This window comes from Anser brachyrhynchus (assembly GCF_964034855.1).
Source record: "Anser brachyrhynchus genome assembly, chromosome: 27".
In the NCBI taxonomy this organism is placed as follows: domain Eukaryota; kingdom Metazoa; phylum Chordata; class Aves; order Anseriformes; family Anatidae; genus Anser; species Anser brachyrhynchus.
Window position 1 is genome coordinate 6,048,351 of NC_137720.1, and position 23,175 is coordinate 6,071,525.

Here is a 23,175-nt window from a genome sequence, read left to right on the forward strand (position 1 = left end):
CTTACCCCTGGGGTCAGGAAGAGATTGAGGTGTTTGTGCAGCAGGGCCTGGTTTTCCTGATTGCCAGCACAAAACTTCTGCAGGAACTGGTGGGTGAACTTCAGGATCTCCAGCATCTTGGCATCTCCCTGAGGAAGGGCAGAGAGGGGGCAAACACCCGGGGTTGGTGAGGGATGGAGCAGGCTGCTGCCCCTCCTGCCTTGCCCAGCCGCAGGACCCAGCCATGCAGGGTGTCCCCACGTCCCCCACCCCTTGCCCAGACGCTTTGGGACCAGCTGGCTTCTGCCCACCCACCTTCTCATAGGGGATCTGCAGCAGATCCAGCATCACTTTGTGGGCGTCCATGTTCTTCAGCAGGCGCTGCTGCTTCTTGCGCACTTGCTCGCCAACCCCGCACATCTTATTCAGCCGCTCCAGGATCTGGAGAGAGAAGGAGCGTGGCCAGAGGGGAGTTAAGCCCGGGAGCCACCAGGATGGCCACCAGCACCGGGGGTCTGCTTGATATCCAGACGTGCCCCAGAAGAGATTGAACCCAATGGACACTTGAACCCCAGAAAAGATTGGAAGTACCCCCCCAGTTTCTCCCTGTCCCTTCTCGCAGGTGCCCCAGCCAGCCCTGGGGACAGTTTTCGGTCCCACTCACCCCTTTGACTATCTGGTAGTTCTCGCTGCTCTTCTCCCCTGGGGCAATGACCTCTTCATCAGCGGTGTGCTGCGAGGGGACAGAAGCAACGTCAGGGTCCCACCACACCTCTGCCAAGCCTGGGCCACAACTGCACCCCACAGGACCCTTCCACGAGAGCTGTGCGTGGCCCACCAAGAGCTGCCAGGTGTTGGACTGAAGTGAGCTGCTCCTCTGCCCTCCCCCATCCTCTCCCCACTTGGTTCCCAGCGCCTTGCTCGGGGCTCTCACCTCTTTCTTCTCCTTCTTGTTCCCATCCCCAGTGCTGTCCCCTTTGACGCTGCCTTTCTTGTCCACCCACAGCTCAGATTTCTCCACCATGGTGCGGAGTTTGTCCAGCTCTGACTTGATCACCTTGTAGTTCTCGACATCCTGGGCTGAGATCAGGAGCTGAACCTGCAGTGACATTCCCGGGGGCTCCCCTGTGCAGCTGGTTTGGGGCACGGACCCCCCTCCCATCCTCACCCGGACCCCCCTCCCAAGCAAAAGGGGCCATCGGGTGCAGCCACCCCAGCCAGGACCAGCACCGAGGTGCTCCGGGGTTACCTGCTTGAAGGTGTGCAAGACCTCCTGCCTCTGGCTGAAGTGCTTGAAGAGGAGTTGCAGGGAGCCGGAGATGAGCGGCGGGTAGTCGTGCATCGTCAGGTGGATCAGCACCCGCAGGAACATCCTCCCTCCTTCGTCGTCCACCTCCAGCATGCTGCTCGTCTTCCTGAAGCCGGGACGAAAGCGCTTGGTGTTAGCAGCCACGTGGGAGCTTGCGTGCACTCAGTCAGCCCTTGGGGCTGATGGGGACAGCTGCATTAGCCTGTAGAGCCTCGTCTTCCTCATCACCTGCAGCTCTCAGCCTCGGCAGTGAGTATGGGCAGGAGAAGGAAGGGCCCTACGGCCAGGCTACCTACGCACCGGAGGGGCAGGGACTCACCCCACACCGAACATGGCCTCTGCGTGCTCGCCGATCCGGTCCAGGTTCATGGCTGCAGCTGCAGGGAGAGGAAAGGGAGATGAACGGGGCGGCCAACACGATCCCTGTGCATCAGCAGAAACCCTGCAGGATCCGGCCCAGCTCCCCAGCCCACGTCCAAGCACCCGCGATGGACACGGGACACCTCGTCCCTCCTGCACAAACTCCGATCCCCCGGGCTCCCTGCCAGCAGAGGTGGAGGATGGAGAGCTGCTGGAGCTGAGGTTGTACCAGGAGCAAAGGGGGAGAGTTACTTGTGGAGTCGAAGGCCGGAGCCGTCCCGTCGGCCGCGCTGTCCTGCATGGGGTAGACTTCCACAAACTCCTTCTTGAAGACGGAAAGCAGGTAGGAGATCCGGTAGTCCAGCCGCACGTTCAGGATGAACTGGCAGCAGGGGGAGGGAAGAAAGCAAAAGTGAGACCTCTCGTCACACCATCTGCCTCCTTGCATCAGAAGACTACATCTTCCCACCCCATCCCGCAGGTCCCACCCACAGCTCCATGATGCTCCTCCAGCTCCCACCTGCAAGATCTCCAGGATCTTCAGCTTGGTCTCCATCACCACGATGTTCTCGTTCTCGATGCTCCTCCCTCTGTCCACTGGCTCTGGGGTAGAGCCAGCACTGAGGCTCGGGGGGCTGAAGATGGACTGTTTCCTGCTCAGCACCATGGTGGACATCATCTGCCCAACGCCCTGGATCGACCTGCGCACATTCTTCCCTGCAGAGGCAGCCACAGTGGGCAGAGTTAATGCGGAGGGGAGGGAGGGGGGAGAAGACTGATGGAAGGACCCACTTCAAGTGCAAATGTCGACGTTAACCAGAGAACCAGCAGGAAGGACTGGCTATTTCTCTGCTGTGGCCAAGGACTCAGCATCTCCTGTCTCCTGTTGCAGACCCAGCCCAAATTTCCACACGACCAAACCTGCAGCTTGTTCTCTTGCAGCCCAAACTGGAAAGCACTGGGCAGACCACGGGAACTACCTTCCCCTGGGACCGTGCCTGGTTTTGGAGCAGGGGCTCACCCGTCACGTCGTCATTGTAGACCGCCTGCATCATCAGCTGCGGGTTTTGGACGCAGTCGATGATGCCCAGCAGCGTCCGCGTCAGGCGCAGCAGCTCGCTGAAGCTGTAGAAGCCGAAGTAGATGAGGTTGTGGGCGAGGCTGACGACCTGGGGAAGGACAAGACAAGCTCCAGACCTTGCTGTGCTCGGGGATGTAAAATGGGATGCCGCACGGCCAGCCTTGTCCCAGAGGCAGCTGCAAGGCGTGGACGTGGCCGATGGCTGCGCAAGGTGCCAGTGACACCAGCAGGTCTCGCACCTCGAAGGTGAGCTTGTTCTTCTCCTCGTTGGCGAAGGGCACCGCCTCGCTCACCACGTTGTTCAGGTAGTCCTCCACGAACTCCATGGTGCTGGCAAACTTGTTTTTCTTGTCGTCTCGCGAGGCGTTGAGGTTGGAGTCGTAGCTGCGAGGGGGAGACGGCAGGATGAGCTGGATGGCAGAGGGTCTCCTCGCCCCAGCCGGGCAGGAGCACTGCCCAAGGGGCTGCTGAGAGCCGTCACGGCCAGGAGCGATGCTTGTGACCATGATGGAGACCACAGGAGGACATCTGCCGCCCCACCTCCCACGTCCCCCAAAGCCCCAGCGCCTCTCACTCTTTGATGGTGATGGCCGTGGGGATCTCGGTCCAGAGCCGCGCAAACTTGACGGGCATCACCAGCTCCTGGGGGTCCCTGTCCACGTGCACGTGCAACATGAGGTGGCAGAAGGACGCCCGGAGATCGAAGGGCAGCATTTCATCCGCCATGCAGAGGAAGATCAGATCCACCCCCAGCTGCTGGGATATCTCCTTGATGGCCAAGTACTGGCGGTCCAGACACATGCGGGCAAAGAGCTTCAGCTGGTACCTGCGTGGGGACGAGGTGGAGAAGGAGCGAGGCCATGCAACCCTTACATCCTCACCCCATCTCCCCAGAGCCTGGGGAGAGGGTGCCACAGGATTGTCACCTGTAGTAGCTGAGGACGTTCTCGTCGTGGGCATTGCCAGCCCGGGCCTCCTGCGCCAGCTGCCGGATGCTTTTCTCGTGGTGGTCGTTGTTCTTGTCGGTCCAGGTGAGCCAGACCTCCTCCTCCGAGTACTCGATGCTCAGGTACTCGTGGGTCTGGGACATCTCCTTCACCGGCCGCAGCCTGGGGTGGGGAAGGAGTAAACCTGGAGATGCTGCTGAGGACGGAGCACCTCGGGGCGTGACGGGGGTTTTCCAGGGGCACCACGGAAGCAGGCAGGGCCAGGCACTGAACCCCAACGGTGGAAAATCTCTCCCTATGACTACTCACTCAGTTTTGATGAGGATGTCACTATTTTTTGGGTCCAGCACGCACTTGCAGATCAGCTCCTGGGTGACGGGGATGGCGATATGGTTGGACACGCACAGGTCCGAGAGGTAGTCCAAAAACCTGGGGAGCGAGGGCAGGGCAGAGACAGCTCGCTGTGAAAGGGGGGCCCACGGGGGGGGGCTCTTTCCGCCTCTGCTCAAGGCACATCCCACCCGTCACGCTGCTCAAAGCCCCTCGGGACGGGGGCGCTGGGGCACGCACCGTGGCTCGCGGTTCTTGCGCACCAGGCTGACGAAGGTCTCCACCTCGGTCTTTGTGATGTGCTTCTCCAGCAGCTTGCGGTTGTTGTGCAGCAGGGCCGTGATGGTGTCCTCGGCCAGGATGTCGTAACCGATCTGGGACTGCATCATCCCGAACTGCTTGGCTATGTGCTCCTGGAGCGGGCAGAGAGATGGCGAGCGTGAGGCTTCACGGTGGGGTCTGCCGATGCTCCCCTTACCCCACCGCGACCTCTGCAGCCCCCCAGGGCCGTGCAACACGAGGTGGGATGGGGGCTCCCTCCTTCTACCCCTCAACCCACCTGGTTTTTGCGATAATCCTCCTGGGAGTGCCGCAGCACGCGGTAGCACAGCCGAAACATGTACTGGTAGGGAGCGTTCTTCTGGTCCGACAGCTCCTCCAGCCGCACCAGGGGCCCTTCGCCACCCTTGTCCTTGAAGGGGGCTTTCAGGATCCCAAAGATCTGCCCCAAAAGCGGGGATGTAAGTGCTGTGTCACCCTCCACGCCGCCTCCCATGCATGGCTGGGCATCAGCTGTGCTTGGTGCACCGCCGGACCTCAGCCTTGCCCAGGTGCACGGTCGTGGCCGCTCACCTGCTTCAGGATGTTCTGCTCCCGCATGAGCTTCTGCCGCTCCCGGTTGGGCTTGGTCACCACGATGTCCAGCACGTTCTGGCCGTTGTTGGGGACATCGCTGACGAAGAACACCAAGTCCTCCAGCAGCTGGATCACGAACCTGCAAAGGGGCACGGTGCCAGCGGGGCAGTGGGACCCTCCTTCCAGGGAGGCCACTCGCCCGCCGCACGCAGCCCACCCACGCTCAGGTGCCTGCAGTGCTGCTGGCACATTTTGTAGGACCAAAAAGCCCACGTTCGGGGCTCAAAACGCTGCCGGGGAAGCTGCTGGCCAATCTTCCCTACTGCTAGAGGCCAGTGGCTGCCCTGAAGCATGAGGCTTTTGCAGCCCCTGCGGTTCCTGCGGAAATTATTGTCTCGAGTCAGGTGCCATGGTAAATGTCATGGGTTTGCGCTCGTGATTCACGCCGGGGATTTTGCGTTCAATGCCTCTGCCCCTTGAGTCACATTCAGAGCGGTGCAAGCGCCATGGGACCAGCGTGGGGCGGGCTGGCAGGGCGGCAGCAGCTTACTCTGTCCCACCGGGTATCTGTGTTTGCTCAGGAAACGCCAAGAACCCACCCACCTAAAAATAACACCGTGACTAACCAGGCTGCCCCTATCATGAGGCCATCTCCCAGCCCCTCGGTTATTTTCCTAGCTGCAAAGGAGGGGCCAGAGCGGGTCTGTGCTGTTATCTGATTTCCTCGCCAGATCCCTGGGAGAAGCGGGCGTGGATTTGGGTCACGGGCAGGAAAGCAAGGCAGAGCCGGCACCAAAACCCAGGCAGGGGCCCCATCCTGCAGAGATGCTGGAGGGCTCCAGCACAGCCCCATCTCCATGGGGAAATAAATGACTTTTTACCTCCGGTCATTCTGGCTGAGAAAACCTTCGTTCATCTTCTCCACCACGTTGGCCAGCATTGAGCTGGCGTCGTTGGCAAAGTCCAGGTCCCGGATCTCAGACACGGGCACGGAGACGATGGCGAACGCTTCTTTGTCTTCTTTGGTGGGACACGTGCCCAGCTGGGAAGGAACAGGGAAGCGGTGTCACAGAGGCAGGGCAGCACCAACTGTCCCCACATCCACCCAGCTGGCACCAGGGGCCCAGTTTGTCCCCACTGAAAGGACTGGGATGGGCTCGAGGTGACTGGGGAAGGCTGGGGGCTGGCGTCCCACAGTCCCCTTGGGTCATCACGGTACTTCAGTCCCCGGGTGAAGGTCGGGGTGCCCCTGGGCAGAGCGGGGTGGGAAGGAGGAAGGAGCCAGAGGGTAAATCTGTGGACGGGAGGAGGGCGCGGGGCCGCACCATGAGGCGGATGGGTCTCTCCTCATCGATGTCGATGGGCACGTTGGTGCTCTGGATCCACGTGTTGGTGCAGAGGTGGCGCAGCCGCACGTACGAGTTCCTGCAGACGGCACGGTGCCTTGGTCAGCAGCCCCCACGCAGTCACGCCGGCACCCGCCGCTTCCCCCAGCACCCAGCAAAGCCCCCCACCCCGTGCCGAAACTTCCCACCGTGGACGAATCCTCCCTTCTTTATTTCAACCCCTCCGTGCCAGCGCGTGCTCACGTACCGCGGGACGAAGGAGTCCGTCTTCTGCAGCGTGGTGGGGTCCAGCTCGAAGAGGGAGGCGATGTCGTTGCCGTGGGGCACGGCCACCAGCCGGTACTTGATCTTCTCCCCCGTGTTCCTGCGGCTGGAGCGGCTGCTGCCCCCCTGCACCGGGGAAAAGGGCTTTGAGCCCGGAGCGGGGAGGTCGCCCCGCCGAGCCCAGCCTCCCTGCGCACGCAGCATCGGAGGACACGCAGCGGCTACGCTCAGCGCAGAAGCTTTGGCTCGGGTGCCGGGCTGAGCCTCGCAGCACGGAAACGAACGAGGGGCTGCAAGAGCACAAGCGCGGCGCGATGCCCCTGAGCTACGAGGCCACCCCTTCTCCAAACCTCACCGAAGAGGAAAAAAATAAATAAATAAATAAAGTCCAGATCTCTCTTCTACCAGCACTTCATCTGCACACCCCCGTGGCCTGGGGATCCAACATGCACTGGGACCCCTCTCCAACAGATTTCGGCGGGGTCCTCTTGCAAGCGGGACATGGGGATGCTACTCTAGAGTGCGGGATGCGGGGTGCTCTGCTCGGCAGCCCTGTGCCAGGACAGCCTCCAGCCACAACCTCAGCACCAAGCGGGACCCGGCGGCACAGCGCGGGCACTGTCCCCGTGGCGGGCTCTTTTTTCGGGGCATTTCCCTGCTTTCAGGCAGAGTCTAAGAGGCAGCGTGGTTTCAGGCAGCGGCAGCAGCATTTCTGCTAGCGAGGCTGCACACAGCTCACCGTGGGCGCTGCTTTGGGCTCAGCCACGTCTCCTTTATAACTTGGGTTTTCCTGAAAAGTTAAAGAGGGAGGTGAAAGACAGCTCCCAGCCCTCCCCCTCGGTCCCTCCAAAGCCCTAAGCGTGGGGTGTTATTTCTGTTCCTTCCTTGCTCATGCACGCTGCAGAGAGACAAAACCTGCCCGGATGGGGCTGGAGGACACGACCCATGCCCAGGGCACGGCGCTGCAGCCCCATGGAGGAGGGCAGGGGCAGAGCGAGCCCTGGGGCTCTGCATCGCAGCAAGACAAGCTCTCACTGCAAATCCCTCGAGGCCCCAGGTCAGGGTCTCGCTGAGCACCACAAGCCAGGCAGCACCAGCCCAGGATGGGGATCTTCTTTCCTCTGCAGAGGTCAGCTGAATGTCTTTTGGTTTAAAGCACCCAAATTTCAGAGGCTCGGCATCGGATCCAGTAAGTGCTATTTCCATCCTGCCCGTGGCAGAAGGGGCCCCCTTGGGTCATCTTCCGCAGTGACGGCACGCCTTCGGCACGGGGTGCACCCAGCTCCCCCCGGCACGTCCCTGCTCCCCCGGCAGCAGGTCTAACACTTTTCCCTTGGGCATTAGTGTCATATAAACCACATTACCTAAGCGCAGAAACCTCTCCGTGCCTCTGTCAGGAGGCCTCAAGCTGGCCTTAAATGGGAACAAAACCCACGTGGGGGTTTCCAGGCTCAGGCTTTGCCCACGCCTCCCCCAGCCCTGGACAGCCCTGGATGCCTCCACTGACCAGAGGATGAGGAAGGACAAAACCTGGACGGGAAGAGTTAAACGCAGCCGGATGAGTTATCTGCTGCTTCCATCCCACAAGGAGGTTGTGCCAGTACAGTCGCTTGGCCCAGAGCGAGCAAACAGAGGAAAAACCCCAGCCGCCCCCTCCTGCCCCCCAGTTACACGTGCCAGGGCCAGAGGGGAGGCAGCCAGGAGCATTTTGGAAATCGCTGCTCTGTCTAAGGGTGGGTTCTACTTTTGGTGACAGCCTCTTGAGGGCAGGGCAGCTTTCTGCACCCCTCTGCTCGCCCCCTTACCTCGGCTGCCAGGTAGTTGCCCGTGGCAAGATGCTTGAAGCGGTACAAGCCGTTCCAGTGCCCGGCGCCCCCTCGGCACGGGTCGTGGTGGACCACCTGGAAGGAGCAGAGGAGCGCTCAGCGCAGGGCTGCGACACCAGTCCCGGTCCTGGCCCACGCCTGACCCCGAGCAAAGCCACCAGTGAGAAAATCCCCGTCCCGTCTGAAAGGACAAGCAAAGAAGCCTGGGGCACTGAGCCACCGAGGGGCTGAGGGACGCCCATCTCCTCCAGGGCAGCCCAGGCTATAAAATCGCCCATCCGCCAGCACCCGTGGCTTCCAGCTCCCTCTCAGAGCTCAAGCCTTGTGCTGGCTTTCACCAGGGCGCTCAGGCCACCAGAAAGTGGAAATTCAAGGCCTGAAACATCCCGAAACGAGCACTGCTTCCAGCAGCCCCCCCAGGCACAGCACAGCAGCCCGGGGAGGCGCCCCGGATGCCCGCGGCCCCGCTCACCTCCACCTCCCACAGGGCGTTGGAGCTGGTGGCCGAGGTGGCCGACTGCCTCAGGGTGGTGCGGAGGAAGACGTGCAGCTTGCCTTTGTACTCGTCGCAGGTGAGGAACTTCTCCTGCTCGGCGTGGAAGAGCCTCACCACGTCCCCCTGGCACCGGGACATGGCAGTGAGGACACGGATGCAGCGTTCCTCCCCCCCAGCCCCATGAAGGAGGGTGGCCCTGGCTCTGCTAAAACCCACTTCTAGCAGCACAAACGCTCCTCCAAGCCCAGGGGAGGGCACCTTGCCCGTGCACGGGGTGGTGGGGACATGGGGGCACCCTGTGCTTTGCAATGCCATCGCTCTGTTTAGTTGTGCAAGCTGCTTCTCTCTGCCTCTACTCCCCAGGCTGTGAAATGGGTACAAACCCCCCGCTTCGCACCCCTGGAGCAGGCAGAGGCTCTGCTCACCGACACAATGATGGCATTAACACCCCGGGAGAAGGACGCAGAGGAAGCCGGGGATAAGCAGGCGCCTGGCGATGAGGATCTGTGAGATCCTAACAATCAATATCCAGCCAGCTGCTTCCTGGAGGACCTCCGACCCGAACAATAGCTCTGCAGGGAAAGTTCCTTTCCCAGGCAGCAGCCAGCCCGGCTGCACGGCTGAACAGCCAAAAATTGTCCCCGTAGCTGGAACCAGAGCTGGCACCATGTGTGCCTCATATTGTCCTTGGGAGCCAATTGAACACAATAAGGCAGGGGGTAACCTGATGCCCCCTGGGTACCTCCTGCCTGTAGATACCGAAATTCCCAGCTCCAGCTCCCTGTTAAGTGCCCCGAGTGATGAATTCCCCTAGAAACCAAGCCCCTCGAGGCATCCTGCCCTTGTCACACAGCCAAACAGCTACAGTGTGCTGCCTGAGCAGGGGATGGGGCTGGATCCCCTGAGCCCGTCGCGTCCCGGGCGGCCGGCGGCCGAACCTCCTTCCTTACCCCCTTCAGCACTTCCTCCATGTGGTCGCGGAACTGCATGAAAAGGTTGATTTTCCAGCTGGTGTTACAATTGACCGAGTTCACCTAGGCAGCGAGAGAGCAAGGTCACAATCCCAGAAGGGAAATGAAACAAGAAAAGAACAAAAAAAAAAAAAAAAAAAAGAAAAAAGAAAACCAGGCGAGCCCCCAGGCAGCCCCAGCACCTCCTTGCAGCCGGCGTTGTCTGCAAGCTCATAGTTGCTGGCGTGCAGCGGCTGCCCGGCGTTGACGGGGTTCAGGATCACTTTGTCTCCCACGACTACCTGGGGAGCAAAAGGAGAACGGGGGAGAGAGCATGAGATGGGTGCTCGGTGGGGATGTGAGCCCTGGCATGACTAGGCACTGCTCAGCCCAGCTTCTTCTGGGGGCTTTGCAGCCCTGCGCTCACATTATCTCCGTTGCTCCTCAGCTTCCAGAAGGGCTGGATGAAGAGCCAGGACCCCTCGTTGCCGGTGGCATCCAGCGTCACCCGCATGGCGTTTTTCTCCAGCAGGGCCGGCAGCCGCTTGTTCACCGTCAGGTACTTGTTGCTCTTCATGTGCAGGAGCTGAGGAGCAAACGTTGGGGTGAGCTGGAGCGGGGATGACCTGGCACAGCCTCAGGTCCCCGCTGCTGGTCCTACCCAGGAGGGGCACCACGAGCCCCTGCCCACCAGGCGTCCAGCTCACATTCACTGGATCTGCGCGTTTTTTCCCCAAAACCCAGCAGCCCGAGCAGCCCGGGGGCAGAGGAGCTGCGAGCGCCGTACCTGTATGACGCTGCCGTACTTCACCACGTCCCCGTGCACTTTCTTGTTCTCCGTCTCGTTCTGCTTCTGCTCCATCTGGGCCGCGTGCTGGATGCCGAAAGGAGAAGAGCTCAGGGTAGAAGCAGCCTCCTCCCGCCCGGAGCAAGCCCCAGGGGCACCACCGGCACCCTGAGCTACGGGGAGGGCAGGGGACAGGCTGTGACACGGCCTCAGCATCCCCCTGTCCCCCAGGTACCACAGTCCGTAAGATGGTCCTCAGCATCCGAAAGCTGAGACCAGGACCCCGCTGTGGCCCTACGCAGCCACATGAAGCACACGGGAGCTTTAAGCCAAGGATTTAAAAATTTGGACAGGCTTCTCCGAAATTCCCCAATATGGGGCGGCGCCGTGAAGGGACCAAGGGCCGGGGTGATGCTCCTGCCCAGTGGGGCCATGGCACCGGGTGCTGTCGGCAGCGCCGACACCGACGAGCAGAAGGCTGCACATCAGCGGTGCCATGCCCGGAGCTGGCAGCATTTTCGGATCTGCCACGGGCTGCGCCTGCCAGCCCCTCTCTCCTAAACCACAGATGCTTTCGACGTGGCGGCTCTGGCAGCCAAAGGGGTGTTGTCAACAGACGTGGAGCAAGGCAGGAATCTGCTCCGGCAGCGGATCCGTCTGGGAACGGCGAGGGTGCGGCACCGGCCCCGGCACGGGCACAGCCCGGGCAGCGCCAGCCCCGCGCTCCCATGGAGCTGGGATGGGAAACCACAGCGAAGGATGGGGCTGGGAGAGCATCCGCCCCTGCCCGTCCTGCTTCCTCCCCCTCTTGCATGAGGAATTGGGAAAGAAAGCTGGAATCACGGCTTGCACCCTGCCGGAGGATGGGGCAGGCGGTCTGTGATGCGAATCAGGGCTTCGAATCTGCCTGGCACGCGGCGCTGGGCTCCAGCCCCTTCACTCTTTTGGGCATCGCCACGGCTTTGGTTAATTCTCCATCCCACACAGCGCTGGGTGCCACCCACGGGACGTGCTCCCACCTGGCCGGGGACCACAGCGGTGGCTGATGCCACCGGGAAAACAAACGGAGAGCCTGGGGAAACCCGCTCTGCTGCCGAGCTGGGAGTTTAACAACCACCCCGTGCAGCAACACGGCCCCGGCGAGACATCAGGCACCGCGGCGGCTCCTAAATCTGCGCCCAGATCTCAACTCCTCCCTTGCTGAAAGGCATGGGGCCAGGAGGGGGGACAGGCTGCCCCGAGCCAACGGGGGCTGACGTTGGCAGCCTGTCCCTTGTAGGGGAGGGGGTCTGTCCCCTGTAGGGCTGAGGCACCGGGGATGCGCACAGGGGCAGCCCCGGAGGCTGCAGGGTGGCTCTGAAGGCGTCAGGGGTGGGAGGAAAACCTCTGTGGTGCATCTGGCTGCACCTGCAATTAGTCAGCCGAGAAAACACCGAGCCTTAAACCCCCTTAAAAGAAAAGGGGCAGGAGCAGAAGCTCAGAAAGGCACCAGCGGGCATGGGGAAGGGTTTCTCCTGTTGGGACCTGGGCTGCTGCTGCTTCGGGAAGCTCTCTGGGGGTTGCTGCTGCCTTCAGCCCGCTCCCGGTGCCGGCGGCGTGTGCCAAAAGAGCAACACCAGGAGCAGCGGAACGGAGCAAGGAAATTACAGGATCTCTTGAAGACAAATCTGAAGCGAGGTTCAATCAATCAGGCTCGGAAATGAGCCTCTCCGTCCAGTCGTGGCCAGTACGGCTGTCACTTTATAAATTACTGCCTAAGCAGAGCAGGAAGATGCATGTTTCTGAGCGCGGTCAAGGAGGCGCTGACCCCATCTCGGCATCTCCAACCCAAGCCAGGACGCCCTGGCCGGACACTGCCTCGGACTTCGCTCACCAAAAGCGAAGCTGGGGGAGCTGCGGGGCCCGGCTCGCAGCCTGGCGAGATGATTTAATGAATCCTGCCTGAGCTTCGGTGCTATGAATCATCCTCAGGGCCTCGCCAGCTGTCTGAGGCGATTATGCAATGTTTAACATGGGCCTTTTCCAAACCTCGTGGAAGTCAACAGGAGCCTTTCACTTCCCCAGCCCGTTGGAGCAGGTCCTGCTCGCGGCGGCTCCACGCCGGGCACCCCTGGGTGCCGGGGCGGGGGACAGCGGGACAGGAGGCAGCAGAGCTGAGCAGGGGGACACCCAAAAACCGCAAAACCCAGGGCGGGTCCTGGCTTCCCAGGCACGTTTTCCAGGACGCAGAATGTCTCCGGGTTTGCACAGCGAGGGGTTTGGTGGCTGCCCCCCTGCCAGCCCACGGGGACCGTCCCCGCCGGCCAGTGCCTCGCGCCGGGAGCTCACCTGCAGCTTCTGCAGCAGCACCACGTCGGCGATCTTCTCCTTGTCCTGCTTGGTTTGCTTGGCCTTCCAGTACTGCTTCTGGGCAGAGTAGCGGTTCATGGGACATACTTTGAAGAGGCAATCTGGGAGCAGAGGAAGGCACACGTGAAGCCGCAGCGGCCGCACCGGGTCCTCCTTTGGGACCAGCGTCACCCAGCACCCTGCGGGCCCCTGCTCCCATCCCAGCAGCATCCTCCCGGCCCGCAGCCACCCCGCCCGCTGCTGGGGGCCCAAAGCAGACAGGTAGAAGGTTGAGCCACTCGCTAGTAGCTGGTGGACTAGTTTTGGGTAATAAATAACGAGGCCAGGAGTGACTCCACTGCTTGGACTCGCGGTAGAAGCATTCCCATCGGAAACGGCCGCGCAATTTGGGAAGGAAAGCTTCAGGGGGAGAAAACGTATTGATGAAGCACAGCTGGGCTGAACCAGGAGCGGATCCTGCCGGAGGAGGGGAGCGGAGGCAGCTGGATGGGGACAGGAGCAGGCGTCCCCACACCGCCCTCGCTGCCCTGCAGCCTCCGAACCCGGGCAGCGAGGCCGCGGGATGCTGTCCCCACGGTGGCCGTGCCACCAGGACTCTGCAAACTCTCCCATGCCTGCTCACAACGAGACTTAATTACCAGTGCTGGAAGCTACGAGCCAGAGCTCCTAAAATCTGGATTGCAAACAGCTGCACTTCCAGTCCTAAAAGAAACGCTCTGGGGATGCGAAGGGTTTGGATACTGGCTCCCCCAGACGCTGGCAGCGTGGATGCGCTCTGCTCCCCAGTTTGCTGCTTTTCCCCACGCTGCTGTGGCCAAATGGGGGGGCGCAGACACCAGGGTCTGGGATTTGTGAATCCAGGCACGAGAGCAGCCCTCTGGAAGCCAGCAGGCAGCTCCATCGTGCATCTGATTCAGCTCACGGCACGAAGCTGCGTGGGGACAGGGGGGCGACGGCAGGAAGGGACCTGCAGCCTGGGTCACCCGAATTACGCCTGAAATAGCAGCCCAGAACCTTCAGACACAAAAAGAAAAATCACTTCCATCTCTGGCCCCGGTCCCAGCTCGCTGGCAAGCACGTATTTATTTACCTGGGAGTGACGAACAAACAAGCACAGAGCACAGTTCTCACCGGCTTGGGCTGCTGGTTAGGGGCCAAGTTTCACATTTCATTTTACAGGTCTATTTGCTAATGGCATGTCCCGTGCCAAGGAGGCTTTGTGACGCTGGGCTTTTAATCAGGGACTCGAGTGTAGCTGCTGTAATGCCTGGCTGCATTCTCCCACTGCCTCCGAGCAGGGCCACAGAAACGATTCGGGCCACCTGCAGCACCTTGAATCGTTTTCATTAAATTGCTAATTAGATTGCAAAAGGACCTGGTAGAAAGGAGAAACTGAGGAATGAGGGAGGGGAAAAAAAATCCAGCATAGCTATTAAGAGAGAGGTGCAAATCAACCCCCTGGCTCCAAGCACGCCCTGTCCGCAGGGGCTGCTTGCATCCCCATCTCTGCACGCCAAGCCCGGTTTTGCAAGGAGGGAAACTGAGGCACGGAGTCGGTTGCACGCGGAAAGGCTTCAGCAAGGCTCGTGATGGAAGCCGGAGGTTTTGGCACCCAGGTGTATGTGCCGAGGAGCTTTTGCAAGACGGATGGTGGGCGGAAAGCAGGGAAGCTGCGGAAAGCTCCCACGTCAGCACTGCCCGGTGAGCACCAAGCCGGAGCAGCGCCCAGATGTGATCAGGGATGGGGCTGAGCAGCTCCTGACGGGCACAGCCATGGAGGTGAAACCTCCCGCGTGTTCACTGGGGAGGATCTGGGGTATTTGGGGCACCAGCAGCCAGGCTCCGGCCGCCCACTCGCCCTGCAACCATCGCAGCCTCTGCCCCGAGCCCCGACTCGGGCACCTGCCCCGCTGAGCGCAGGACTTGGTGTTTTATTTGCTTCTTCCCAATGTGCCCGAAGGCAGGGCCGAGAAGAGGCTCGGGGGGAAGAAAGCACAACAAAAAGCAAATATCCGAGGAGCGCCAGGTGTCTTTCAGAGGCTCGGAGGGCACGCTGCAGGCAGCCCTGCTGAAGCCCCTCGCTGCAGAGCCAGGCTCCTGGCTGGCTTTGGGCATTTCCAAAACCCAGCTGGGTCTGACTGCGTGGGGAAGGGCCCCGCTCCCTGCTCTGTGCCCCCGAACCCGCGGGCGGCGAGGCGACGAGCACCAGGGAGCTGGGCCGGGAAGGGCAGGGTCCAGCCACAGGATACGGGGACGGCAACAACCCATTAAAATCCTCTTAAGCCTCTTGCTGCTGCGGCAGGGAAACAGCACCAGCCCGTTGTTTTTACCTCCCTCGCGGTGATAGCTATCGACAAGGCAGACTGCTACTTTTCCGGCCATTAAAACAAGCGGCTGGATATCCTGATACGGTTTGCAGGGAGCAGGGCTGCGTCTGGAGCAGACCTTAGTCTGGAAAAGAGATTCAACACCCGCCCATGTCCAGGAAGGGAGACGCTGCGGCTGCTGGGACCAGTAAGCCCCCGGAACTGGTGCCGGTCTGCGCCCAGCTCCCAGCTGTTCCCAGCCAGCCCCAGGTGAAAGTCCGCTGGGAGCAGGGTGGCTGCCGGGCGTGCCAGGGCTGTGGGGCTCCGAGGGGCTGTCGGATGTCCCCAAAGTCAGCCCCAAACCCAAACGAGCGGCAGTGGCTCCCACAGAGAGCCAGGTCGCTGCTTGGCAGCGGGGAAGTCATCTGCACAGCACCCCGCTGCAGGTGGTTAAAGCCATCCTATGAACAGGCCTGGGGCATGAAGCAGAGTGGGAAACCATTTTTTAAATAGATTTTTTTTTCAAAGGGGCTTGAAATTATGGTAGCTGGTATAAAAGGAACGGCTGCCGTAGACCAACCCCCAAATCCAACAACGCGATCACGGGTTTGGGGAAGTTTTCCCAGAGCGCAGCCGTGCTTCGGACCCTACCTGCCACAGCATCCGCAGGACCCGCGGGGTGCTCCAGGCACCCAGACCCACCAGGACGCCCTCTGGGACCCCTCCCTCCCCCCTGCATTTTGCAGTGTGCCAGGCACAAAATCACCATTTCCCAGCGTTGCGCAGAAAGGAGACGCCCCGGGTGCAGCGCTTTGCTCCCGCGGAGCCCAAAGGTCTCTCCCCGGGGCCTTACACAGCCCGGGAGCAGGAGGCTCTCCCCAGCAGCCTGGCCTGGCCTCTCCCGGCCGTTCCCACACACCGGGATCCATCCCGGCCCTCCGGTGACTCGTCCCCTTTTCCGCCCAGCCCGGCCGTCGCAGCTCGCTCCCGCTCGGGGCTGCCAGCGCGGGGAACAACGAGCACGGCCCCGAGCGCTCGAGGAGATGGCGCAGCCCAAAACGTGACCGCCGAGGCTGGGTAGGGATTTACCGTCTCTCCCTAAAACCCGCCTCGTAAAAGGGCGGCTTAATCCCCCGGCTCTCTCTGAGGTGCAGCCAAGCAGAGCAGATGTAATTAGGGCTGAGCGCTAACAGGCTTGCCTTGAAGTAGTTCGCCTGTTGCAGCTGCCCCTCTCTCTGTCCCCTCCCGGCTTTTTTTCTCCCCTGCTCCCAGCCGGCAGATACCCAGCTGCCAGCATCCCTAGGGATGCGTTTGGGTACGGACCCACCTTTGCAGAGGGCAGCTCCCCGCTCCGTAGGGCTGTGTTATGGGGTCCCAAGGACCATCCCAGCATGGAGGCGGTTCCAGTAAATGTATAAACGCACCCAGAGGTGAACTGAGGAGGGTGGGTTTGGCCAAGTCGTAGTGACAAATTACAGCAGCTAAAATCCCTCCGGGCTCCTCTGGAAAGGGCTCGCCCCGGTCCCGGGCGAGCTGGGACCCCGGTCCCCATCCCTGGCACAGATGCCCAGGGCTGTGGTGTCCCCACGGTGTCACTGCAGTGGCCGAGCTGCCCCAACCCAGCCCCAATCTCACCTCGAAACTTCTTGGGAGGGTTGTCCAGGTCTCCAGCCGCCGGCTCCACCACGCACCGGTCGTCCACCAGCCTGCAGGACCAAGCAGGGACAGAGCTTCAGAGACAACAAGGCGGCAGCGGGGCCCGAGCAAGCGAAGCGCCTTCCCCACAGCCCACAGCAGCACGAGGGCAGACGCGCGTTGGCACCGCCTCCGAAAGGACAGCATCAAAACCTGCGCCTCCTGTCCCCTACCCCTTCGCATTTATATATAGAGAGAAATATTTGGCTCGATGACGCTCAGCTCCTGCAGCCTCTCATGGGTGCTTGCCCCAAAGGCATCGCCCCCTGCTCGCCGCCACCCTCCAGCTTTTGCCGCTTGTGTTTTTCCTACAGCCCTTTAGGGCAGACCGCGGGTACAAACGGCAGCGACGAAGCACGGTGATGCCGGGTGTCGGGGCCTTTGCTCAGCGACCCGTGCGGGAGGCTCTGACGCCCGCACCCTGCAGGAGCGGATCCTGCCTTGCTCAGCACTCAGCTGAGCCAAACCCGCCCCGGGGCGATGGGCACCGCGTGGAGCCAGGCTTTCTGCCCGAGCCGGAGGCTGAGCTTACTGCTTACAGCCCCCAGGTCTCCGTTAAACTGGTAAAAACGTGAGGGGTTCGGCTTTCACTTAGTGGTTCTTCTCCTCCAGCCAGGAGCTACCCCACCAGGACGCAGGAGGTGTAGCTGTTGCAGATGGAGGTGGCAGGGCCCCCTGGAACCAGTTGTTAATTATAATTTAATTAATTATTATCAGGTGCTGGCTCTGCCCATCAGACACAAAGGGCTTTGCATCTCCTGCCTGCCCCCTCCTCGTTTCCCAGTGTTAAGCAAACTCCTGCGGGCTTGGCCTTGGGTGCTGAAGCCCTTCCCTGCGATTTCAGGACGGGACATCGCTCCAGAGTTAATGAGGCCAGCGAAGCACAACTGGGGACGAGGCACCCCTGTGCTCGGCCCCAAAATCCTGGAGGGGTGAGCATCGCCCGAGGGCTGCTGGGTGCTGCAGTGAGACAGGCTGGGCCCGCTCGCCTGCTTTCTGCCAGCCCCCAGGAGGCGACGCAGGGAGAGAAGCCACGCTCCTGCCCCGGGGCGAGAAAGCGAGGAGCGTGTCCCCACCTGAAGCCGGGCAGCTGGGAAGCAAGGGGCTGGATGCAGGAATGCAGCGGCTGCGCAATCCAGGAGGGAGCATCCTGGGGGGAGCACCGCGACGGGGACAGGAGGAGCGCGGCGGGCACGTGGCACGGCGGCGAAGGGCACGGCGGAGCCCGCGCTGCTCTCCCCACTCCTTGGGGGCTCTCGATGCAGCCAACGAACCCAACAGGCAAAGTGCTGCTGGGTTTTCAACGGAAAGAGAAATCCCACGTGCCGATCTGGCCCCCCGCCCCTACCCCAGCAGCTCTCCAGAGGAGGGGAAAATTCCTCTCCGTAGCTCGGCAGAGAGGAATTTGGCCTCGGCGCTGATGGATTGGGACCCCGGGGACCCCAAGGCTGCTGCGTCCTTGGCAGTGGAGGCGCTGGAGCAGGAGCCGGCGTCCCGCCGCGCAGCCAGCGGCACCGCAGGGCCTTTGCCTTTCGCCCTCGCTTCTTGAGCCAGAGCTTGTTTCTCCTGGCTGTCGTGTGCTGCCTCTCCCAGCCGGTTCAGGGTGGGTTTGGAGGAGCTCCCCTCTGCCCGCTGGGAGGACCCATCCCTCGTACAGCTCAGGGAACCAGCGGGCCCCGAAGGTGCAGCCAAACCTCACGCTGTGGCACCCAGGGGTCACAGTGCTGGCAGGAGAAAAGTTTGCTGAAGCACCAGCTCCTGGGGCTCGGACAGATTAACCTTAGATTTCAAGTAACAAGAAAAAAAAAAAAAAAGAAATTGTCTAACGTTTTGGTGGCAGCAACAGCTTAAGAACAACCAGCAAAGCCTCAGAAGACTGGAAAAGGCAAACAAATAAACCCAGCCCTGAGGTTTTGGTAATCAAACGTTGAGCTTTTCGCTAGGCAGCGCTGCCTCGGCTGTGCCCACGCTCGTGGTCGGCAGCAGGGGGGTGCTGGGCTCCCAACCCACGCCTGCCCAGCCCCGGCTGCCTGGGGAAGGAGCCGGGACGGTCCCCGAGCTCCTACGGGGCACGGGCTCTTGGGAGGGCAGGGAGAGAGGTAAGGAAGGATGGGACAAAGCAGTGCCAGGAGGAGAAGAGGCAGCTGCGGACAGGGGCTTTACCGCACGTATCTCACCGCACAGGAGATATGCAAAGCCTCAGCCCAGCCCGATGCCAGCCGTAGGCTTGTTTGGTTTCTATTGCTCTGAAACGCTGCTTTGCACCCCCAGCACCAGTCAAATAAGAGCGACGGAGCAAAGCAGCAGCCCTCAGCAAGCGCCCACCAGCACCTACAGCAGCAGAGGGCTTGCTCCATTTATTAAAAAAAAGTAAAATTTAAGGTCTCCATTGTGGCTAAGGGTCCACGCAGCCCATTTCCAGCGCCGGAGCAAATGGCGCAGGCATCTCCTACCCACGCCAGCTCCATCTCAAGCCACTGCCTGGAACTTCTGTGCCCGGCGCTATCGCTCTGCGACGCTGGGCTGCAGATAGCGACCTGCCGGGCTGGAAGCCTTAATTAGTTAATGAGCTCAGAGCAGTCTCAGTGTCTTTAATCCCGGAATTACACGCTCTGCAGGAATGCAAAGCGCCGTTTTTATTAACCTGATACTCGGGACGAGCCCTGTTGGGTTAAAAATCACTGAAAACAGAAAGGATCCTGACGCGGTGGACATGAGTCACCTGGGTTACTGCTGGGGCCGGGCCGGGTTTGCTCTAAAAACCCGCATCGGCGCGGCGGGATGGCGCGAAGCGGGGCTCCCTCCGCTCTCAGAGCAGCGGGGCCGCTCGGCGTGGGGCACGGCCACCGCAGCTTTCGTCTCCAAGGTGTTAATGAGAAAACCTCATCAGCGTCCGAGCACCTGGAGGAAGACGCTGGGAGAAGCAGGAGGCCGGAGGCACCGCCGAAAACCCCCACGCTTCGCCTTTCCGAGTCGCCCCTTGGGAGCACCGGGGGCCTGATCCTGCGCCTCGCCGAGCCTGCTGCATCTGGTTAGCTTTAAGCCCTGCGAATCGTCACGGCGGGTCCAGCGGGGTTTGTGCTGCGTGCCTAAAAACCGAGCACAAAGTGATTCCCTGGCCCGCGGCCAGCGCGCTTGGCCTCGCGCGAGGCTGAGCCTTCGCCGGAGGTCAGGGGGACGCAGCTCCTCCAGCGCCTCCAGGCCAGGCACCCCTGAACCCAAGCGGGGACGGCGGCCAGCTGGGGCTGTCCTGGCGGCGAGGAGGAGGAGGAGGAGGAAGAGCAGAGCTCGCCATAAGGCCAGCCCCTCCGGCACACAGCCTGGGTGTCGGTCGGCCTGGCAGAGCAAAGGGAGTAAAAATAAAGCGAGTGAACGTGGCGCGGCCACAAAAACACAGCCTTGTCCCCGCGCCGTGGGGAGGACACCGCTCTGCGCCTCGCGTGCTTCTCCTCCCCGCAGGAGCGAGTTCGTCCTGACCCGGCAGGGCTGGAGTTACCCTTTAACCAGCTGTGTTTCCCTGAACTGCTCCACCCTGTAAATCCACCTGCAATCACAATTACAGCCATCAAAGGTGGTATTTCATGTTAAACAGCCAACTGGCATCCAGGCGGGCTTGTCACTGGCCCGGCCCCACCACCAGCCACAGGGCTGGTCCCCGAGCCCCCCAGGATGGTGGGGATGGGGCAGCTCATCCCCCTGACCCGCGTCCTTCTGCTCCGCTCTAGCTCCAGCCATTGGGTGCTGGCTCACTGGGGACACAAGGTGAGATGGGGACACTCCTGGCAGCGGTTTCTCCCAGGGCTCGCGGCATCACCGCATCCAGCAGGAACCAAACGGAGGTCTCCCAGCTCCTCTCCCCGCTTGGCACTGGTTCGGTTTGCACGGATGATGCCCGCAGAGCATCCCACGGCAGCAGCCGTTTCCCCATCGCAGACCCAGCTCCAGCAGTTCCAGCTCCACGAGCACAAGGCCGCCAGCAGTTACTGGTGATTTTTTTTACTAGTGATTTTTGTGCTCGGGGAAAATCACCATTCCCTCAGGCACCTTTAATTTTCAGCAGCAGAGCCCCGCGGAGCCCTTCCCTACCTCCCCGCTGGGAACAGCCTTGAACGGAGCCAAGGGGGAAGAGGAGCCCACCCCTGGGTCCTGCACCTCTCTGCACCCCCTGGGCAGCTTCCCACGTCCCAGACCCCTCCTGGCAGCTCCGATACGCCCATCCCGCTCTCCCATCGCCACAAAGGGAATGCGCTGGGCACTGAACAGCCCAGCCAAGGGATGCCCCCAGCAACGCGGCTGCCCTGACCCATCGGTGTTGCTTCGGTGCTCAGCTCCTGCCCTGCGCTTCTTACATAACCTCCTCCTTTTGGTTTATCTTTAGCATTTTAGTGACCTGGGGAGTTTTGGCCAACGTTCCCCCACTTAGCTGAGCACTGGAGCGCACGCGAGTACTCCCCACCCTTCAGCGGGTGGTTTTTCCTCCTGCAGAGCAAACGCCCACTGCAGGCAGCGTCTGCAGGAGGAAGGGTTTGTGCCCTGGGGCTTTCACCGGCATGATGGGGCCACGAGCAGAACAGGCTCAGCCGGGGGGGCTGCAGGGCTCCCCCTGCCACCAACCCCCATCGCAAGTACCTTGGATGAATGGGGAAAAGCAATCACTTTTTTTAAAAAAAAAAAGTTAAGGCTTAGTGTTTATGCTGGGCCTGATCCTGCTTCCCTGCTGCTTTTCAGGGCATCCTGCTCCCCGATGCACCGCAGGGCTGCTGGACCCCCACATCCAGGACTCACGGGGGCTGCTAAGAGCCCCACAAGATCCCCCAAGTGATGGGGCTGAGTTCTTCAAAGCGAGGACGACGAGAACAGCCAGCACCCCGTGCATCATCTGGGTCCGTTCCCCTGCAGGGCTTCACCCTGGGCTGGAGGTGAAGGACTCCCCCGCTCGCCGCTCCTGGTCCAGAACCACCAGTGCAAACGCACCGGGCTCACTGGGTTTAATGCAGCGGCTGCGGAGCCACGCGCCGCGCTGCAGCCTGTCCGAGCGTCCTGCAGCCGTGGCCACGGGGGCTGCCAGCACCGCCGCGTCTCCCGCCTGCGGTGCGTCCGAGCACAGAGCCCTGCGCATCCTGCGGCATCACCTGCAGGCACCCCCGGCTTTGTATTTAGGTGGCGTTCAAACCCACATCAGCCAGGATGCCCCAAAGGCCCCAGAAGTTCCCCTGGGAAGAGCTCACTGCCCTGCCAGGACGGGGAACCACAGCACCAGGACTTTGGGGTGCATCCTTTAACTTTTGGGGCCAGCACCTGGAAACTCTCTCTGTCATCCCATATAAACTGGGGATCCCACTGCGGACCACACCAGCCCAAACCCGTGCCCTCCTGCCTTCATCGAGGAAGGATGGAGGGAACGCTTCCGCAGGGTGCTCAGCTGGGCACGCAGCACCCAGCTCGGGGCTGGCAGAGCTGTTTGCCTTGCAAATGAGCCAAATAAGGTCCCAAACAGGCAGCAGTAGGGCTGGGGAGAAGCACTCTCAGTGAGTCACCCACTCCCTTATCGCAGGAGTGATTTAAGGTGCGGTTGGGTCTCTCAGGTCGCGGGGCACAAGGGAAAACAGTTTCAGAGGGTGGGAAACAACCCAGAGGAAGCAGAGCCCTGGGAAAGCGAGGCTGCCCAGCAAAAGCTACGCTGGGGCCTGGGAGAACGGTCTCTCCAAGCAAGCCCTGCTTTTCAAATGTTTATAAAACTAGAGAAGCATTCTGCAAAAAAAATAAAAAAATAAAATAGAGGGATCTGGGGACGAGAGCTACAAAGAGACTGGAGCTCCAGAGTGTCTCAACACCTCTTAATTTGGCTCCTGGCGAGCCCCTGGGACGTGCTGCGTGGGCTAATAACCAGCACCGGCTCCCACCGGGATGGAAGCACGCTCAGCACCGCGCCGCCAAGCTTGCAGACCCTGGGACATCCCCCGTGCTGGGAAAGCGAGCGAGCCGCCAGGAGACCCCTCCGAAAGGGACCTGGGGGGCGTCCTCCCACCCGGCCCGGCAGGGAGGGCTGGGCGCAGAGCGGCCGCATCCTGCACGTGCAGGACCTGAGGTCGGCACCACGCAGGTGGGCACACGGAGATTTTGTGCCCGTGCCCTCGCCCACCCCCGCCCAGCAGCGGGGTTTTGGGCACTAGGCTTCGGCGGGCATTAAGCGGGAGGCTGCGTGTGCCCAGCAGTGGGTGCGCGTACACGTGTGGGCGCCGGTATGTACGGCTCCGGTTATACACAGGCATGTGGGAGCAAGTGCATTCATCGC

At 61.5% G+C, this 23,175-nt stretch overlaps 1 protein-coding gene across 6 annotated transcripts in view; it reads right to left on the minus strand.

Moving 5' to 3' along the window:
* Window positions 1-23,175, minus strand: part of ITPR3 (inositol 1,4,5-trisphosphate receptor type 3) — a 40,049-nt gene that overhangs the window by 15,710 nt on the left and 1,164 nt on the right. For 3 of the 6 annotated variants that reach the window (XM_080569323.1, XM_080569324.1, XM_080569322.1), the window contains exons 2-29: window positions 16,821-16,891; window positions 12,859-12,980; window positions 10,531-10,617; window positions 10,171-10,329; window positions 9,947-10,045; window positions 9,744-9,827; window positions 8,770-8,916; window positions 8,277-8,372; window positions 7,211-7,261; window positions 6,455-6,597; window positions 6,187-6,286; window positions 5,743-5,903; window positions 4,859-5,000; window positions 4,566-4,727; window positions 4,247-4,419; window positions 3,986-4,105; window positions 3,656-3,838; window positions 3,304-3,555; window positions 2,969-3,113; window positions 2,670-2,817; window positions 2,169-2,365; window positions 1,901-2,030; window positions 1,608-1,665; window positions 1,229-1,394; window positions 914-1,078; window positions 644-712; window positions 295-420; window positions 6-128 (exon numbers count right to left, since the gene is read on the minus strand). In XM_080569323.1, the coding sequence (XP_080425449.1) occupies window positions 6-128; window positions 295-420; window positions 644-712; window positions 914-1,078; window positions 1,229-1,394; window positions 1,608-1,665; window positions 1,901-2,030; window positions 2,169-2,365; window positions 2,670-2,817; window positions 2,969-3,113; window positions 3,304-3,555; window positions 3,656-3,838; window positions 3,986-4,105; window positions 4,247-4,419; window positions 4,566-4,727; window positions 4,859-5,000; window positions 5,743-5,903; window positions 6,187-6,286; window positions 6,455-6,597; window positions 7,211-7,261; window positions 8,277-8,372; window positions 8,770-8,916; window positions 9,744-9,827; window positions 9,947-10,045; window positions 10,171-10,329; window positions 10,531-10,617; window positions 12,859-12,980; window positions 16,821-16,891 (3,679 nt within the window). Of the gene's footprint in view, window positions 1-5; window positions 129-294; window positions 421-643; window positions 713-913; window positions 1,079-1,228; window positions 1,395-1,607; window positions 1,666-1,900; window positions 2,031-2,168; window positions 2,366-2,669; window positions 2,818-2,968; window positions 3,114-3,303; window positions 3,556-3,655; window positions 3,839-3,985; window positions 4,106-4,246; window positions 4,420-4,565; window positions 4,728-4,858; window positions 5,001-5,742; window positions 5,904-6,186; window positions 6,287-6,454; window positions 6,598-7,210; window positions 7,262-8,276; window positions 8,373-8,769; window positions 8,917-9,743; window positions 9,828-9,946; window positions 10,046-10,170; window positions 10,330-10,530; window positions 10,618-12,858; window positions 12,981-13,969; window positions 16,800-16,820; window positions 16,892-17,412; window positions 19,956-23,175 lie in introns of those variants that run through there. The other 3 variants (XM_080569326.1, XM_080569327.1, XM_080569325.1) reach the window with 3 other exon arrangements.